This window comes from Nelumbo nucifera, chromosome 5, assembly GCF_055504915.1.
Source record: "Nelumbo nucifera cultivar China Antique chromosome 5, China Antique-T2T, whole genome shotgun sequence".
Taxonomy (NCBI): Eukaryota; Viridiplantae; Streptophyta; class Magnoliopsida; order Proteales; family Nelumbonaceae; genus Nelumbo; species Nelumbo nucifera.
The window spans coordinates 24,176,633-24,195,759 of NC_142653.1; the positions used below are offsets into that span (position 1 = coordinate 24,176,633).

Sequence of the window (19,127 nt, forward strand, 5' to 3'; positions counted from 1 at the left end):
GGTTTCAGGACTCATAGACAATTTACTTACAATCAGGGTAGAAAATGAAAGTGTGGTTTACTCTGCGGTGGCTGGTGAGGTGTTGAAATTCTTTTAGTTAAAAAAGTTTTTTAACACACTATTAAAACTTTTTTTAATACCATTTAGACTCAATTTGAAAAGAGTACAAATGCAAATATATATAATGCAAATACATATAAAATAATACAAAATATAAGATTGTACTCCGTCTAAACTGAGCCTTAAATTTTAACACACTATTAAAATTTTAAATCCTTCCCATAAACAGGCAAAATAGGTCCCACCGCTCACAAACCTGAGGACCTTGATCGGTTTCTCTCTCTTTCTCATTGTATAAATTGTATTGCGTACCCTAAACTCCTATATCACTATCACTCTGCCATTCACTTCCAGTTAGAGCTACTCTCCCATCAGCTATTATTACTTTCAATCATGATGATAACAGAAGCGATCTCAGATTTTCCGGTCATGGCTTATGCCACTGTCGTCGGACTGGGTCTCGTCGCCGTCATGTTTGTTGTAAGGCTTCTCTCTACCCAACGTAGATCCTCCCAATATCCGCCTCTACCAGGTACTATTTCAGCTACCTTTTTGATATTCAATTTAATTAAGTCCTTCAGATTAATCCCTCCGGCTTCTACAGTGGTACAGATCCCTCCATCCTTGTCTCGTATGATTTATTGTTCTTTGTTTTGAAAGGAATTTACTACTGGTTTTGCAGAGGTTCCTGGGCTGCCACTGATAGGGAATCTGCTGCAACTAAAGGAAAAGAAACCCCACCAAACGTTCACGAAATGGGCTGAGCATTACGGGCCAATCTACAAGATTAGGGCCGGTTCTTCCACCGTCGTGGTTCTCAACACAACCAGCGTTGCCAAAGAGGTATCTTATCTTATCTTTGATTTTTTGTGCCTTTTTTAGGATAAAATACAAAAAACCTCACCGGAAGTACCTGATAATCATAAAAACATCTCTTGTTTTAACAAAAACGTCCTCTGAGCTTTTGAGAAATTCAACAAAAACCTTCCTTTCGTTACTGTCCACTACGAAAAGCGTTAGTTACATACAAAATTACTGAAATAATTCCATTTTAATTCAAAATAAAACATTTAAGTGGTTTTTATTGAATTAAAATGGAATTATTTCAGTAATTTTGTATGTAAAATAATTTATAAAAGGGTAGAATGTATATTTAGAAAAAATTAGTGCATCAATCTAATGTTTTCTGTCTAAACTGACAGAAGTAGGTTTTTATTGAGTTTCTCAAAACTTTAAGAGAAGTATTTGTTAAAATAGAATTATAGAAGTGGTTTTTTATGATCGTCAGAAGCTTCAGGGAAGGGGTTTCTATTTTATCCTTCTTTTACGATGGTGAGGAGGAAGAGGATCTCTAGGGGCATTTAGGTCTTTTTCCATTTTTTTTCGTGATTTTTTACCCTCAAACAAGCCCAAATTTTCTTATCGGAAATCAATGTCAGTGTCTAGCTGCAAAGCCTGCAAGGTTTTAAATTTTAATAGAAACTCTGTCCGTTTTGATCCACGCGCTTTCTAAAAATTTTCAAAACTTGGGGCAACATTTTGTTGCCAGGTGTCCTCTACTATCAGCAGCAGGAGACCTCACCCGTCTATCGTCAGGTAGCGGCATATCTCCTCAAACATTCTTCCAATTTCCAAAGGCTTGTTTTTTTATTGAAATTATAATGTTTTATAAACTTATATTATATATAGATTTTGTACATAATAGAAATGCAGTTTGAAAGGAATACAAATATAAATATGTACAGTATAAATATATATAAAATACAAGGTTTCTATTAAAAAAGTTTGAAATTTTCATGAAATTTCGTCAACTTTAAAACCATGCATAGCAATAAAAAATGATATAGGACAGAAATCTTTCCTTCACTGTAAAAAGGGTTAAAGACAAAAAAAAAAAAAAAAGCACCAACGTCCCCGATGGCCCTTACATGGCAAAAAGGTCGTGGTTAATCGGAACTGTCGACAGGAAAAAAAAATCAGGTAATAGTTATAGGCATATAGCTCAGAATGGGCCCAAACTTTGTAGATGGACTATTCAGATAATGTGCAAACGTCAGAATAGGTCCAAAATTAGGTAGCCCATTGTCGTATTGCTGTATGATCATTGCAGTTTTGCCACCACGTAGCCTTTGTCGTACTGGTGTGCCTCTATCCTGTATTTGATGAAATGATAATTCACGACGAAAACTGCACTTTTGCAGTTTCGCTGTTTTCAACAGCCTGGCTCTCAACGGTCAAAGTTTTTTTTGCTGAAAAAATAAAAAAAAATTAATTTTCCCCCGAAATAATGATGATGATTACAAAATGTAATAAAAACCAAAATTTTCTTTAATAACCTTTTTTACGTCGGCAATAATTTGCATCTATCTATTTATCTAAATCTCTCTCTATATGTATTAAAACTAGTCCTTTCATGTCATGTTTAGTCAAGTGGCACTATTTTTTTCCATTTTTTTCTAAATTGTCTCTAATTCTTATTTATCTTCCATATTATCTTTAATTCCTATTTATCCCTTAAATTATTTTTAATTTAATGAGAAATTCTCTTCTAAATTATCTCTAATTCCTATTTATCCTCTCCTTCACTTTTTATATATATATATATATCTATCTAAAGAAAGTTTATATGTATCTATCTAAAGAAAATTTCAATTAAAAAAATCAGAACTATTTAAATGTTATAACAAAATTATATACTAAATTTAAAATATTTATTCAAAACACAAAAAATTAATATATTTAATAATATTCATAATATTAATAATTCAATATTTTTACAAAATTTATCATGAAATTATATAGTAACAATATAAAATATAATTTTATGAATTATTAAATAATAAAAATTTAACATTAAAAAATAAAACATTATTGAAATATTTCAATAACTAAAAATATTAAATAAAAACATTAAAAATAGCTAAATAATATAACAAAATATTTAATATTACATAATAACATTAAAATAAATAAAATTCAAATAATGGACATTTTTAAATATTTTACATACTATTTAAATATTTAACATGACAAAATTTTAAATAGTTAAAATAACGAAATTATGTAATAAATTTAAAAAATTATTAAAAGTAGAAAAATAATTATAATAGAATTCATAATATTCATATTAATAACAATTTAATATTTTACAAAATTAATAACGAATTATGTAATAATAGTACAATTATAATTTTATGAATTATTAAATTCATAAAATAATTAATATTTTAGGAATTTAAATAACAATATTATTATAATAACTAAATAATATTGTAAATAACTAACTTCACTTATATCAATTAATAATTATAGAAAATAACTATCAAAAACTTATATTTATTAGTAATAAATTTTACAATAATAGTGTATCTTCATTATTTATTTATATATACTATAATTAATATTTATTTTATTTTCAGTAATTATTTATTTTTTTTATAAATATGCTTTCAATAATCATTTATAAATCTATTTCTATTTTTTATTTAATAAAAAATTATCAATAACTATTGGAGATTAAACAACTATTATTTAACTTTTGAAATTTAATTTATCGTATTTATTGTATTTTTGTTATAAATTTGTTTTTAGTAATTATATATTTTTTATAATTTATAGATTAATACTTATTAGAGATTAAACTATTATTTGATATTACACTATTTGTTGACTAATTTAGTATAGTTTTAGTATTTATTATATATTTGTAATTATTGTATTTTATTATATATCTATTATATTTTCAGTATAAACTTATTTTCAATGATTATGTACATTCGTTATAAATTTTCAATAATTATTGGAGACTAAACTATTGTTGTTTATTAGAGATTAGACTATAAAATTATTTGAAATTATGAGTGTTCAATGATTGGTTCAGTTTAGTTGCATGCTGTTTCGCCAAATAAATCAATCTGCTCAAGTTCGTAGTTTGACACTTGAAACTGATTGATCATTACTGAAAACCCACCAACTCGGGTTGTATCAATTTGGGTATATTTTCAATTTAGTTTGTTTGTTCAAAAGATTTAAACTTAAAAATTAACTTTAAATTTCATAAATTACAATGATATTATTAAAAAATAAATTACAAAAATTAAATTTATGATATAAAATATTTTAGACTAAGAAATATGGGAATTTTCCTACTTTCCAATATTAGAAAATTAAATTTAAAATATTAAATATTAATATATATTTATTAAACCAAAGCCGATTTGAAATACTAGAAAACTGACAAATTCTGATTGAGTTTGGTCGGATTTTTTATTAAAACGTTAAAATATAAAACAATTATATACTCTTATGTATTTCTATTGTTTAACTTTAGCTTAACAAAGCCCCTTCATCGCACGGGTCCCCGTCACCATGCCTCTCCTTGCTCCATTATCCCCACCTTGCATTATCTTTGACTTTCTCTCATCTCCCCTACCCACCACTCTCATTAAGCCATGTCACCCATTTACCTAAAAATATTCATATAATCTCTCTCCTAAAAATATTCATGTTGCCCTGCCCCCTAATCAATTTCTAAAATGCATCCCCCCATCTATATCCACTCTCCCTCATTTAAAATATTCATATTAATTAATAATTAGTTAAATACGGTTAATATTTAATCCCACCCATATTCGATGAGTATTAAATAATGTTATTACCAAAAGTTAATAAATTATCAAAAATTAATAAATATTATTATTAATTAACTAATTAACAACATTTTATGGAAATTGAAAACTCTTTAACTAATTTTTATAAAATTGAGAATTATATTTAACAATTATAAAAAAGTATAAAATTTTAGTTATTTTTATTATTATAATTAATAGTCAAATACAAATGGGGGAACAAAATATTATAATGTTAGAAAACGAAATTATTAATTAATTTATCTTGAAAAATAAAAGATAAATTAGTGTAATTTTGTTAGTAAAGTACCAAATAAAAAAATATTTTTAATAACAATTTAAAAAAATTCAATAAATCCCCATAGTTACACAAAAGTAATAAAATTTTCAAATAATTTCATAAAACTACATTTTCGTAAAATAACATTTTTGAAATTAAAATATATAAAGTATTTGAAATTTTATTTAAAATACATTAAATAATTATCGAAATCTATTAGAATATTTTGGAAATTTTATGAAAAAATATTACATTTGATAGATTTTGAAAAACCATTGAAATTTTGTGTAATTTTCATTGCAAATTATTGAAATTTTGTGTAATTTTCATTGCAAATTATTGAAATTTATTAAAGATAAATGACTATGGGAAATGGAAACTATAATTTGAACAAATAATTACACAAATTATTAAGATAAATTAGTATAATATTGGAAAAAGGAAATTATTGGTCAGTTTATATTAGAAATTATAAGATAAATTAGTATAATTCTGTAAGTAAACCATTTAAAAAGAAAATAAATAATTTAATAAAAAATTAAATAAATTTGAATAAATTACACAAGTACAATAAATTTTCCAAATTTTTCATGAAATTACATTTTTGAATGTTAAAAGACAATTTAGTGTACTTTTAGAAATTACCATGTGGTTGATACTCATTATATCCTTTTGGTCATTTTTATCATCAAATTGAATATTGGGTTGACGGGGACAATGTTTTCAAAACTGGATCAAACCAAATGGTTAGACTAGAAAAATTTGGAAACGAACATCGTTTCACCTCAAAATCGCTTTTTGTCCGAAAACTGTTTATTTGGTTAGCGAACCGCTGACCTAGGTGGTCGAATCGTCAACTCGGACAACAGTTTTTGGCCTTTTTTTGTTTTTTCTAATTTTTTTTTGTCAAAGTGAGGCATCTGTTCGATCCGAACAATTGGATCGTTCGACCCCAGAACAGTTCGCTATCCGGTCCAATTTTAAAAACCTTGGACAGGGAGTAGGTGCCTTGCCCTCAGCTTGGCTTGGGGTGTGGCATGGCCTAACCCAAGGCCCGACCCTCGGACTAGCCCAACCCACGGCATGACACGGGCCCATGCGGTCTCGAGCCGTGGGCCATGCCAAATCGAGCCCCAAAATTATCCTAGAGGGAGGCACGACCCGATACGCATCGTGGGCCAGCACAACACAACTCGCACTTTGTGCAGGCCACATGCGGGTCATGTCATTACCGTCCCACCACGACCCAATTTACATCTCTACTTGAACCTGCCCAATATTGGGGACGGGGCAGGGAAATTCGAAGATTCTCTATCCTTGATGAGGAGTGGGGTGCCTTGCACCTAAACTCGCTTGACATTGAGGAGTGGTTACCTTGCCCTAAACCCGTGTGACATTGAAGACGGGGCGAGAACAGGGTAGAGTGTCTTGACTATGGTATGGGGCAGGAAAAGGGATGGGATGCCCTATCCTGAATCCACCCTATTGCTATTCTTATATAATTGTTAATTATTAGTGAAATTAATAAAAATGTTAGCTTTTATAATTATTTTTATTTATTTAAACTTAATCAAAATTTCATTTGAAAATAATAAAAAGAAAAAAAAATATTAAAATTATTACATATTATTAATAAAACTAAATTTATTAAAAATATTTATTCATATTAAATTAACAATAATGAAAAATAAACTTATTAAATCTTCGTCTGTGAGCCAATCGGCATGTGCTTCGTTCCCTTCGGCAGCTTCGGGGGATAAACTTCTCTGCAACTCTCCTACACTTGTTACATAAATGAAATCCCTGCATCTCCGTCCAGTTAGACACGACGGTGATTGATCTACTCTATAATGGTGGTGGGTCACACGATAATAAATCACTCGATCATAGGACATCAGTACATCGCTAATCTTAGCGTAGATTGCCTTCTTGTATTTGTATTAGCGTTGTACGAAATAATTGTAAAAATTGAAAAAAGCGCGCAAAAAATCAAAGGTTTTTTTTTTTTTTTTTAATTTAGTTGTGCGCTACGACACTGTTGTAGCGGTTTTTATGGTTTGATCTAAAAAAAGGGGAAAAAAAGGAAAGGAAGAAAATTTGACTCAGAGGCAAGGCGAAGACTGGACGGTGATGACAGACAGGCATCACATAATGAAATTGGATCCCATTTGTCTCATCAAGGGTTGTACGGATGGAGATGCCCTGCCTAGTGCCTACCCCTACCCTAACCTTTTTGATGGGCGTAACGAAATTAAATCGGAAGGCTGCGGGATTTGCTTGGACGGTAAAGATCAGCAGAGCACAGATAGGAGTAAGCGAATGATTGTATGATGACTGATACGGCACAATTGTCGGTATGGGAGTCCTCGCACCTTTTCTTCACTTATTCTTTGTTCTGTATATCCAAATTAATCTTAAATGTGAAGAAAACAAAGAAAGAAAGAAAGAAAATGGGGACCGGCAGTGGCTATTTTTTTTGATAAACACGAAACTAATAAGGGATAACCGATACCCCTATAAGAGCCAAAAATTACAGATAGCTCTACGACTACGACCTTGGCTCCTTGAGAAAGATGAAACCACCAACTTATCATAACATTCCTTAATTACCAGTTAATTGATTCATGACACGCTGGATATTAAGGTATAAAACTCAACATGAGTTTTTAAGCATTTCTTTTAAACTTATCGCAACTTTTTAAAATATTTAAAATTCATCATATCATTAATTTAACGTTAAATAGACAAACGAGTGTTAATATATTACCATTTTAACTTTCATAAAAAATATAAATTAAATTAATGGGTGTTAATATATTACCATTTTAATATTTAGACATGAAAAAAAGGGAAAAAGCCCAAATAAATATTTTCAAATATAAAATACATAAAAATTACAAAAAAAAATAAAGAAATTGCAAACAAAATAAAACAAATATTTTCAAATTATAGAAACTATAGAAATTCAAAAACAAAATCAGAAAATAAAAATTGTAGAAAAAACATCAAAAAATTTAGAAAAGCACAAAAATTGCAAATAAATAACAAAAAAAATTATAGATTGTAGAACATAAAAAAATGTAAAAAGACAGAAATTATCAAAAACATTGGAAATTATAACAAAACACTAATAATGCAAAAAGAAAAAAGAAAATTGAAAGCTGAAAAGATCATTTTTCTTCTAACTCACCATTCAAGGGTAATTTGGTCATGAAAATTGTTATTTATGTTGACATGGACACCTCTGCTACAAAGCATTAACGATGCACTAATAGAAGGTGAGTTTTGGAAAATAAAAACTTATCAACATGGTGAATTTTAGACATTTTGAAAATTTGTTGTGAGTTTAAGAGAAATATTGAAAACTCATCGTGAGTTTTAGACAATTTCCCAAAATGTAAAATCGTTCAAAAATTCTTAAAATTGAAAAAGGTGAACACGCCGCCATCTTTTCAAAATTCTTCTTTCTTTTCTCGACACTCGACACTCAGCAGTCAAGTCAAATAAAAGGTGCTCCTCTCCGCCATAAAGAGGAAGGGAAACTTTTGGACGCAAGTTCTTGCATGCATGGTGTTGGAAAAAGGGGTCACTGTAACTTTGGAGGAGAAACTCTGAGGCGCGTCTAAAGACACTGTCTTTAGAACGTTATTTGCCCCTACTCAGTTTCATTGAGTTTGTTGTTGGGTTACAGGCAAATCCGTTCCCAGGATATAATAAAGCCTTGGGCGAGAATCTGCAACCAGCAAAGTTGAAGAATCTCCGGAGAAACCTTCTGTGAGACTGTAGCAGACCGGACTGAGAGAGAGAGAGAGAGAAAGTGAATTTCGAAATTGTGTGTTTTTGGAGTCTGATTCATGCTCCTTAAATAGTTAATGAAGAGGTATGGAGAAAATGTAGGTGCTGGTTTAGAGAAGGCACCTTGAACAGTCACAATTTCAAATATTATGACTGTTTAAAAAGTGGTTAACAGTTAATGACTGTTAAATTTGAATTGTGCCTGTTGATCACACCCGATCAAATCGTGACCGTTGATCTCATTAACGGTGATTAACGATCAACATTGCACCAAAACCAAAGCCGCCCTTCGCAAGCCACGCGGGTAAATAAGCTCCTATTAAAATACTGAAAACAAAACTTATAAATTTTCAATGTGGGACAAATTCAAAACCGGGTTTTGTAAGAGAAAAGTTAATTTTTCAATCAAGTGTGTAGGTGCAATTTCTCATGTAATTGACCATTCAAACCCATTGGGTTTAATCTCTCATAAGATTAAAATCCAACACATGGCAACACGATTTTCTACAACAAAAAATTCTGTACAAATAGCATCAGCATAGTCGTACATTGGGAATTTCTCCACTATCTAAAATATCACTTACACGGCTAATCAAAGATGGTGGAAAAAGCAACAAAAGGAAATTAATAATTGAATAGTCATTAGATTCACAAATTCAACAAATAAAATTCAAACTACTCTTATGTACCAAATTAAAATCTTTCTTTCTCCCTTTATATCTCTCTCTCAATCTACCTATAATGTTATATATGACTACATCAACCAAATACAATTAATATCTCCCAAAATCTTTTACATTAAATTTAAGTGCTCAATTAATTGTGAATGTATGAATTAACACTAAGTAAAATCAAACAAAACACTTTCAACAAAAAAATTTTCAAATATACAAGCATGTGCCCAACACGGGTAACTCCACTAGTATTACACTTAACTTGAAGCATGAATTATTATAGGCACATTTATACTTTATGCTGAAATTTAATTAAACTATTCCACATTATTAAAACATCCATTGGTAATTGCAATCACCTCTTCTAAATAATTAAGTTTTTGACACAATTGCAAGTAGACCCTATTTATTAAAATTCTCTAAAAAGACTCATGAAAATGCCTAAATACCCATGTAGTTATTAGTGATGCTGCATGCTGGTTTCTACAAGAAAAACAATACAAATTTTATGAAAAAAAAAGAATTTAAAGTTGCAGCTTTACCTTTGAGTTGCAACTTTGGACATTTTCATGCCTCTTTTTATTGTATTCTAACAAAAGTGGTTTACTTACAACTATATCAAAAGTGGTCTACTTACAACTATATCAAAAAATTCAGGAGAGGTAATTACAATTACCAAATTTCAAGGGAGGTTTTAGCCATTTACTCTCTAATTAATTACAATTGGGTGGCAAGGATCAAACTCTAGACCATTTTTTCAAAACACTCTCATGAACCATTCAACCTAAAAAGCTGTTTGGCGAGGTCTTCTAATATGTTTTTATTTTCTAACAAACTGAAACGGGATGTTCATGTAATTGTAAGTTTTTTTCTTCTAATTCCTGTAATGTAAGGCTCCACTACTTTTGTCCTTCCTCTTGATCTAGTATTCGAGTATCGATTCAATTAAGTTAGTCGAAATATAAGATGAAAATGTATTTGGAACGGTTACGATATTTTCAATCTGTATGTTTTTTGCAGGCCATGGTGGCTAGATTTTCATCCATCTCGACAAGGAAGCTTTCAAAAGCTTTACAGATACTTACATTCAATAAGTGCATGGTCGCCACAAGCGACTATGATGAGTTCCACAAAATGGTGAAACGATTTATACTCACGGGTGTCTTGGGAGCGAATGCTCAGGTTAGCTAATATATGTCGACATCCCAAAACACTTAAAACTTCTACTCTTTCTCACTCTCTCTCTGATGTTTTTATTTCTGCAACTTTCAGAAGCGATTTCGTTGTCATAGGGATACCATGATAGAGAATGTATGCAACTGCTTGCTTGCAGATGTCAGGAAAGATCCTCTTCAAGCTGTAAACTTCAGAAAAATATTCAGGAATGAACTCTTTGGATTAGCTTTGAAACAAGTAAGAGATTGGCTTTTGATTTTTTTTTTTTTTTTTTTTTTTTTTTTGCTTTCTTAACACTGAAAACTGAAATTGGGGGGGGGGGGGGTATTACTTATAGGCTCTGGGTAAGGATGTCGAATCATCCATTTACGTGGAGGATCTTGGAACCAGACTGTCAAGAGAGGATATCTTTGAAGTGTTAGTGGTGGATCCAATGATGGGTGCAATTGAGGTGGATTGGAGAGACTTCTTCCCATATCTAAGATGGGTTCCTAATAAGAGCATAGAAATGAAAATCCAGCAAATGTATGTGCGCAGACAAGCTGTGATAAAGGCCCTCATTGAAGAACAAAGGAAACGGATTTCCATGGGAGAGGTAACTATTTCTCAATCCTTTCTTACTGTAAAATCTTCTCATTTTCTTTCCAGTTTGGAAGTTTCTGTAATTTTGATGGGTTTGGAACAGGAAATAAACTGTTACCTTGACTTCTTGTCATCCGAAGCAAAAACACTCACAGATGAACAACTACTTATGCTAATTTGGGAGACAATTATTGAGACTTCTGATACCACCCTGGTCACTACAGAGTGGGCGATGTATGAACTTGCCAAAGACCCAATGCGCCAGGTCATCATCTTCTCAGAAGAATGCTCCATTATTTCTTTAATGACTGCTTTAATGCCACATAACTCTCATTCCATCTAACCTACAGGATCGCTTGTATCATGAAATAAAAAATATTTGTGGGTCTGACAAGATTGCCGAGGAGCATTTGTCACAGTTACCTTATTTGAATGCTGTTTTCCATGAAACTTTGAGGAGGCATACTCCGGTTTCAATAGTTCCGCTGCGTTATGTGAATGAAGACACTCAACTAGGAGGGTACCATGTCCCTGCTGGAAGTGAGGTGAGTGCTGCTGATACTGATGTTGTTATATAGTTTGTTGATACCTCTCAGACTTTCATCACTCTTGGTTTTGTTGGTGAAACATTCACAGATTGCAATAAACATTTATGGGTGCAACATGGACAAGAATCAATGGGAGGAGCCCGAACTATGGAAGCCCGAGAGGTTTCTTTCGAGCAATTATGATCCTACGGACCTGTATAAGACTATGGCCTTTGGAGCTGGAAAGAGAGTCTGTGCAGGTTCTTTGCAGGCAACATTGATTTCTTGCACGGCTATAGGCAGGTTGATACAAGATTTTGAGTGGAGACTTCAACCAGGAGAGGAGGAGAATGTTGACACACTTGGATTGACCACCACCAAACTCCATCCAATTCAAGCAATCATAACACCGAGAGATCAGTAGGAGACAGCTCCATGCTGCTCATATATGGTTTGGTTCATTGATAGGGGTTAAGTAACTTTTGATTATAAATCCTACAGCTTGAAGGTGTTATCTTTTTCAAAACAGAATAAAAAATGAAAGAGTTAGTGTCTTCTGATTTATGCTCTTGCAACTTTAATCATCTCCAACCTTTGAAGAAAAAACCGCAGATGAATGCAATAGATTTTGGATTGGCTCCAGTCATTGTTTAATTCTGTCATATGTATTTAGAACTGCTGATTTAAGGTAATAAAAAGACATAGTATGTGTTTGGTTCCGTTTTAAGTTTTTTCATTCAATGTTTCTACTTCATTTGCTTGCAAAACAGAGAAAGGTAATAATTGCAATCGTTTAGTACAATTAGGCACCACTAGGCTTCACATCAGCGTAATAGTGAAAAAATGCCTAACCATTTGTAGAAACTTTAAAAATAACTTCCTCAAATAGTAGGCGTATACAAAAACCGAAGTCCATTTTTGCCATTCTTGATGCATACGGTAGAGCAAGAGAGGGAAACTGCTGAAGTGGCGCCTATGTGGGGCTGACTTGATTCACTTGTTCAAATCAAAATCTGATATACATGGGGCCTAGCTTCTTACAAATCTGGTCAACAGAATTGGCCGGTCAGCCAATTATCCTGATGCATTGCCATCCTTACTGTATGGTATTAAGAAACACCCAAGCAAAATTGGGATTCAATCATTATATAAGGGGGTATTCTACAATATGAATGTGTTGATGAATATGTACAATTTTGTTTTTTGTGATAAAAACAACTGCCACATCAGAAAACTGATATGGTTTTTGCTGATTTGGCAGTTGCTTTTGTTTTGAAAAACAAAATCATATCATACACATTGCTGAATATCCCCTTTGTTTTCCTTTCTTTTTAAAATCATCACATCAGCAAAGAACTTATAAACACATTCTTGAATTATCCTTTTCTTTTCAGAAGTAAAACAAGTTCTTTTTTTTTTTTTATGAAAAGACAATTTATGTTTTTAAATCAACACAGCAATGGTTTCTAAAACAAAAACAAATTTGTAACATGGATATTATATGATCCATGAAAAACATGATAATAATATTACGAAAACATGGTTATCAAATCAGAAATTCAAAAACACTTTTTAATTTGGTTTTAGAAACAATAAATACATATACAATCAAGAACATGTTTTCAATGTTATTATTTTAAGAACAGATATTTATTTGTAGACCATACGATTTTGATTTATTTTTAAAACTTAAAAAAAGAAAAAAATTCGCATTCCAGAGAACCCTTTTAAAATTGTTCTCAAAAATACCAACCAATGGTGGCTCAGTCGATAAGTCCTCTGAATAATTATAGCAAGAGTTGGGGTTAAATTCCACTGTCACCACTGGGTTGGGGGTTATGGCTTATGGGTAGACGTGTTCATGGGCTTGTTTCAGGTTGAATTTTTGTCAATATTTGAGTCAACCTGGCTCGAAGCCCAAGCCCAAAGCAGTGTAAAATGTTCAGCGGCTAGCCAAAATCTTAGCCCATGAACAGGTTTGCTTACGCGTACAGGAGAGGGACCAGACTACTTTACTTGTGTAGCCCATGAAGAACAAAAAAGTTCCCTAAAATACAGTGATTCAAAATACACGAAGCTTCCTAAAAAGATATGTGAGGTAGGCAAAGACTTTGTAAACAACTACACCTAGCCTACAAGAATCAAAGGCCCGATTTTGTACCCGTTTTAGTAAAGGATGTTTCTATGTTTTTTCTAGAATATCAGGCCTGTCATTCTGAGTTTTGACCGTTCTATTTCTAATCTAGTATTAGGTGAAGCACTTTTGAATGCTACCGGTGGAGACCGGATCTGCTCCACACCTGGCGTCTCAGACGCACATCCTATTATGTATTGGCAACATCTCATGTAATTATTTGTTATTATTCATGGGAGATGTTTTCAATGCATGGCTGTGAGACTCCCATTTGTGAGGAGCAGATCCCGTCACCTACCGGTGGAGGAGCAGGTTCATTAGCCGAGGCTGGTGATGGAGCGCAATCCGGTCAATCTTACCTGTCAATGATCTTGCCTTTATTGGAGTAAAAGGTGCCTGAAATGGGGAAGAAAGCGAGTAAGGGGTTTTAAACTGAACCGATGGATGATCAGGAACACGTACCCCGAGCTCGACATCAGCGCCATAACCACTTCGCGCATTACTCAGGAGATGGCCAATGCGGCTGGCGGTGAACCGGATTCTGAGGACGAGGCAGGACCCTTGGGTATCGTTGAAGTGCCTTCCGAGGGTGAGGAAGATGTACCTACGGGCCTGTGAGCTCGCTTCTGTCGTCTTCTCCTTCTTTGCCAAACTGATTATATTGTCGGACTGTTGGAATTAGGGCCTAGGGCGGATTAACATAATAAGGCTATATGCCCGAACTGACTATATTGTTCTGTCGAGAACCATACTCGTGCGGCCACTTTCGGCGTCAACACTTGGCCCCCGATGATGAGATACCGAGGTCCATATCAGCTCGTTGTAAGCGCTTTGCCTCGTCAGCTTGGTGCTAGCATTTTGCCTTTGCTTGCCCACGCCGAGGTCCTTGGTAGCGACTTAGTCCACCTCGCTCGGTGATTTATAGGTAGTATCATCTCAAGTTAACGACGTTTCACGCTCGGGGTACTTGTTTGCCCTTAGGGTTTCGAGCTCGTATGCTCCCCCGAGCGCTCTCTTTACTCGGTAGGGCCCTTCTCAATTGGGTCCAAGTTTGGCCACGCCGGGCTCAGGTGCGATGATCTTACAGAGAACCAGGTTGTCGACGCGGAAGTTCCGCTTTTTTACTCTAGCATTGTAGTACCGAGCTACTCTTTGCTGGTAAGCTACGGTCCGGATGTACGCGAGATCTCTTACCTCGTCGAGTTGATCGAGGTTGGTACGTAGCTCATCTCTGTTTGTCTGATTGTCGTATGCTTCTAGTCGCAGTGTAAGTACTTAGATCTCCGCCGGGATTACCGCTTCAGTGCCATAGGTGAGGTTAAAGTGGGTCTCTCCCGTGGCGGTTTTTTTCGTAGTTCGGTGAGCCCATAGAACACTTGGTAGCTCGTCTGCCCACAACCCTTTAGCTCGGTCTAGTCGCACTTTCAGCCCGCGGAGCATAGCTCTGTTCATAACTTCTGCTTGTCCGTTTGCCTGCTGGTACGTGACCGATCGAACTGCTTGCCATTGTCGGAGAGCAGTACCCAAGGTAACCCAAAGCAACATATTTTGTTTTTCCAAAAGAAGTTCTACACATTTCGAGCTGTGACTGTTGCGAGAGGTTCAGCTTCTACCCACTTTGTGAAGTAATCTACCGCCACCATTAGGAACTTCCACCCACATGTTGCTGGCGGGAATGGCCCCAGGAGGTCGATAACCCATTGCGCAAAGGGCCATGGACTAGTGAGATACTTGAGGTCGGCGGCCCACTTCGTCAGCCGACCGGAAACCTCGGGCTTGAGTAAGACTTGCCTCAAAGGTTTGTCAGTCAAGACAATGACAGTGTGAGCCTGGAAATATGGGCGGAGTTTCCGAGCTGCAATTATCAGTGTGTATGCCAACTTTTCTATTTGCGGGTATCTCGTCTCTGCTCCCTGCAAAATTTTACTAACATAATAGATGGGTCGTTGGACCCGATCTACTTCTTTTATTAATACCGAACTGACCACCTCGTCGCTTGCCGAGAGGTACAGTTCTAAGACATCGCCCTCCTCGGGCCTGGTTAAGACCGGTACACTACCGAGGTATTTCTTTAGCTCGTCGAACGCGAGCTGGCAGTCTCGGGTCCATTCGAACCCTTTGCCTTTAATTGCCTTAAAGAAAGGCAGGCAGCGGTCTGGGGACTTGGACCTAAAGCGGCCCAGGGCGGCTATGCGGCCATTTAACCTTTGGACCTCCTTCAATTTCCGGGGCGGTCTCATGTCTATGATTGCCTTAATCTTGTCTGGGTTGGCCTCAATGCCGCGCCGGTTAACGATGTGCCCTAGGAACTTGCCCGAAGTGACACCGAAGATACATTTGTTCGGATTTAGTCTCATGTTGAATTGTCTAAGGATTTGAAATACATAACACAAATCGTGTATTAATTCGTGCGAGAACTGTGTCTTGACGACCATGTCGTCTACATAGCACTCTATCTTCATGCCAATTAAGGGTTGAAACAGCTTATTCACAAGCCTTTGAAAGGTTGCCCCAGTATTTTTTAATTCGAAGGGCATAACCTTGTAACAGTATAGGCCGAACTCTGTGATGAACGAGGTCTTTTCCTCGTCGGCCGAATCCATTCTGATTTGCCCCGAGGTCGCGTCTACCAAGCGGTCGATTCTGGGCAGTGGGAAGCTGTCTTTTGGGCAGGCCCGGTTCAGCTCGGTGTAGTCGACGCACATGCACCACTTGCCGTTGGCCTTCTTTACCAGAACGGGGTTGGCTACCCAGCTCGGGTAATGGACCTCTTACGAAGTCGGCTGTGAAAAGCTTCGCGACCTCCTCGTCGACTGCTTTCCATCGCTCCGGGGCTAGGTTGCGTTTCTTCTGTCTAATGGGCCTAATTTCTGGATCGGTATTAAGTTTGTGAGTTATAAGGCTGGGGTCAATACCGGGCATATCGGCCGTGGACCATGCAAAAATATCTAAATTTTGAAGAAACTTACCAGTTCGGATCGTAGAGGTTCCTGGACGGAAGCACCGATCTGTAGCGTCCGAGTTGGGTCCGCAGCTGAAGTTGGGATCGCGATCGTTTCTTCTGTGGGCGCAGCTCATTCTTCGCCTTGCTTCGTAGGCCGCTCCAATTCGAAGTCATCGGCTACCTTGGTTTTTCCCTTTAGGGCGGCAACATAGCACTTGCGGGACTCGAGCTGGTCGCCCCGCGCTACTCCCACACCGAAGTCTGTAGAAAACTTCATTGCCAAGTAGTAGGTGGAGACCACTGCCCATAGGACATGAGTGATTGGCCACCCTATTATGGCATTGTATGGGGAGGGGGTCGCGACCACCAGGAAATCGTGGTTGAGTCTGACCGCACAGGGCCATGTGCCAACTTCCACAGGTACTGCCACTTTCCCGAGGGGCTTGACTTCCTCTCCGCTGAAGCCCACCAGAGGAGTGTTTGCGGGCTTCAACTCGCTTCTCCGCAACTGAAGCTGGTCAAACGCCAACTTGAAGAGAATGTCCGCCGAGCTGCCTGAATCAACAAGCATGCGCCTGACTTCGAAGTCGTTGATCCTTAGTTTTATGACAAGCGCATAATCGTGGGGGTAGTAGACCCCTTGCGCATCGTCTTTTATGAAGAAAATCAGTTCCTCCGTCTTCGGCCTCTTTGGAGGGTTCTGCTCTTCTCGGGCAGCTTCGCGAACTGACGCCCGGGCCGCTGCCGAAGTACAACCCGCCACTACCGAACCTTCCACTATCACGTGGATGGTTCCCCGAAATGGCCTCTCTTCCGGAGGCTGTCTTCGCGACTGTTCGACCGGCCTGCTGCTGTACTCGGGAGCATCCTTACCGTGCTCCCCTTGCCGACCTGTCTTATTATTATTATTATTATTATGCTGTACAAAATTACTTAAGTACCCGCGACGGATGAGTTCCTTTATCTCGTCGCGGAGATTATTACAATGTTCGGTACTATGACCGTGGTCTCTATGGAAACTTTAGTACAAGCTTTTGTTCCTCTCATTTGTGTTCCCTTTTAGGCGAGGTGTCCACTTTACGTACGGGGGCGTCTTTGATCGTCATCAAGATCTCAGCCCGCTTCGTGTTCAAGGGCGTGTAGTCTGTCCGACCTGCCATGGGAGCTCGGAACGGCTGGCTTGGTTTCGGCGCTTGAGCTGGATCCTTCCGGCTGTCTCCTTGATCGGGGAGTTCTTCTCTCTTTTCTTTTTTAAAACCCGCTCCCAGTCCTTTGGTTGATCTCCTCCTCCGTTCGCATGAACTTGTCTGCGAGCTTAAGGAACTCAGCGATGGTCGCGGGCTGGTTGGCCACTATGTGCCACTTGAACTCCTTGTGTGTTATCCCCATCTTGGCCGCCGCGAGCTGAATTGTGGGGTCCAGGCGTGGGATCTGTAGGCATGCGTCGTTAAACCGCTTGATGTAGCTGCGGATGGGCTCCCCTTCCTTCTAGACCATGCCGAGGAGGCTCTCCTCGGTTCGGGGGCACCGCTTGCTGGTGACGAAGTGCACGGTGAAGACCTGCACGAACTGGGCCCAACTCCTTATTGACTCAGGGGCCAGGTTCCTGTACCAGGTGCGAGCCACTCCTTTGAAGGTGGTAGTGAAGGCTACGCACATACAGGACTCGCTGGCCCTAGCCAGGTGCATCTGGGACTGGAAGGCATCGACATGGTCGCTGGGGTCAAAGGACCCATCATACTTGTCGAGTGGGGGGAGTTTGAAGTCTCTGGGCATAGGAACTGCAAGGAGTTCTGATGATAGGGGGGAAGGGACTGAGAGGATAGGGGCAGCCTTTACCTCTTCTGAGCTCGCTTCTTCTTCACCTCGGAGCTCGGGCAGGACGCGGGTTGCAGTTTGGCGGCTTCATCGGCGGCGCCTCTGTTGCTTGGAAGGCCCGGCGTTGGCACTGCTTGCCTCGGTGTTCCCGAGCTCGATGGGCCTGGACTGCTGAAGGTAATCCACAGCTAAGGCACTGAACCGGTTTTCGGTGTGCACGGGCCCGTCCTGAGAGCGCTGAGGTGATGTTGACTTGATGGATTGGGTTCCTGGTCCACCGGCGCGTGGTGAGGCGGGGGCAGCCGCTCTCTCTCTCTCTTGCCGGGAGATGAAGCCTAGCTTCTAGAGGGGCTCCGAGCCTGGGAGGCCCGAGCTTGGGAAGCCTCCTGGTGGGGGAGCCTACCTTGAGGGGAGGGCTTGGCACACCTAACGGTGGGGTGTCGAGGTGGGAGCTGTGGCTGACTTTGAGGCAGTTGGGGGAACTGCTGCTGGTAGTGGTATTGGGAAAC

The 19,127-nt window shown here is 37.3% G+C and overlaps 1 protein-coding gene across 1 annotated transcript; it reads left to right on the forward strand.

The window, feature by feature from the left end:
• Window positions 1–323: 323 nt before the first annotated feature.
• On the forward strand, window positions 324–12,441 carry GA3 (GA requiring 3). The gene is made up of 8 exons (XM_010256779.3): window positions 324–592; window positions 743–903; window positions 10,458–10,619; window positions 10,710–10,850; window positions 10,951–11,208; window positions 11,299–11,460; window positions 11,546–11,740; window positions 11,832–12,441. Exons 1-8 carry the CDS (start codon window positions 454–456, stop codon window positions 12,144–12,146), a joined length of 1,533 nt encoding a protein of 510 aa, XP_010255081.2. The 5' UTR covers window positions 324–453; the 3' UTR covers window positions 12,147–12,441.
• Window positions 12,442–19,127: the final 6,686 nt, after the last annotated feature.

Coding starts and splice junctions, on each gene's coding strand:
- GA3 (XM_010256779.3), top strand. CDS start 454: ATGATGATAACAGAAGCGATCTCAGATTTTCCGGTCATGGCTTATGCC. Junction 904..10,457: donor CAACCAGCGTTGCCAAAGAG/GTATCTTATCTT, acceptor TGTTTTTTGCAG/GCCATGGTGGCTAGATTTTC. Junction 11,209..11,298: donor AACGGATTTCCATGGGAGAG/GTAACTATTTCT, acceptor GGTTTGGAACAG/GAAATAAACTGTTACCTTGA.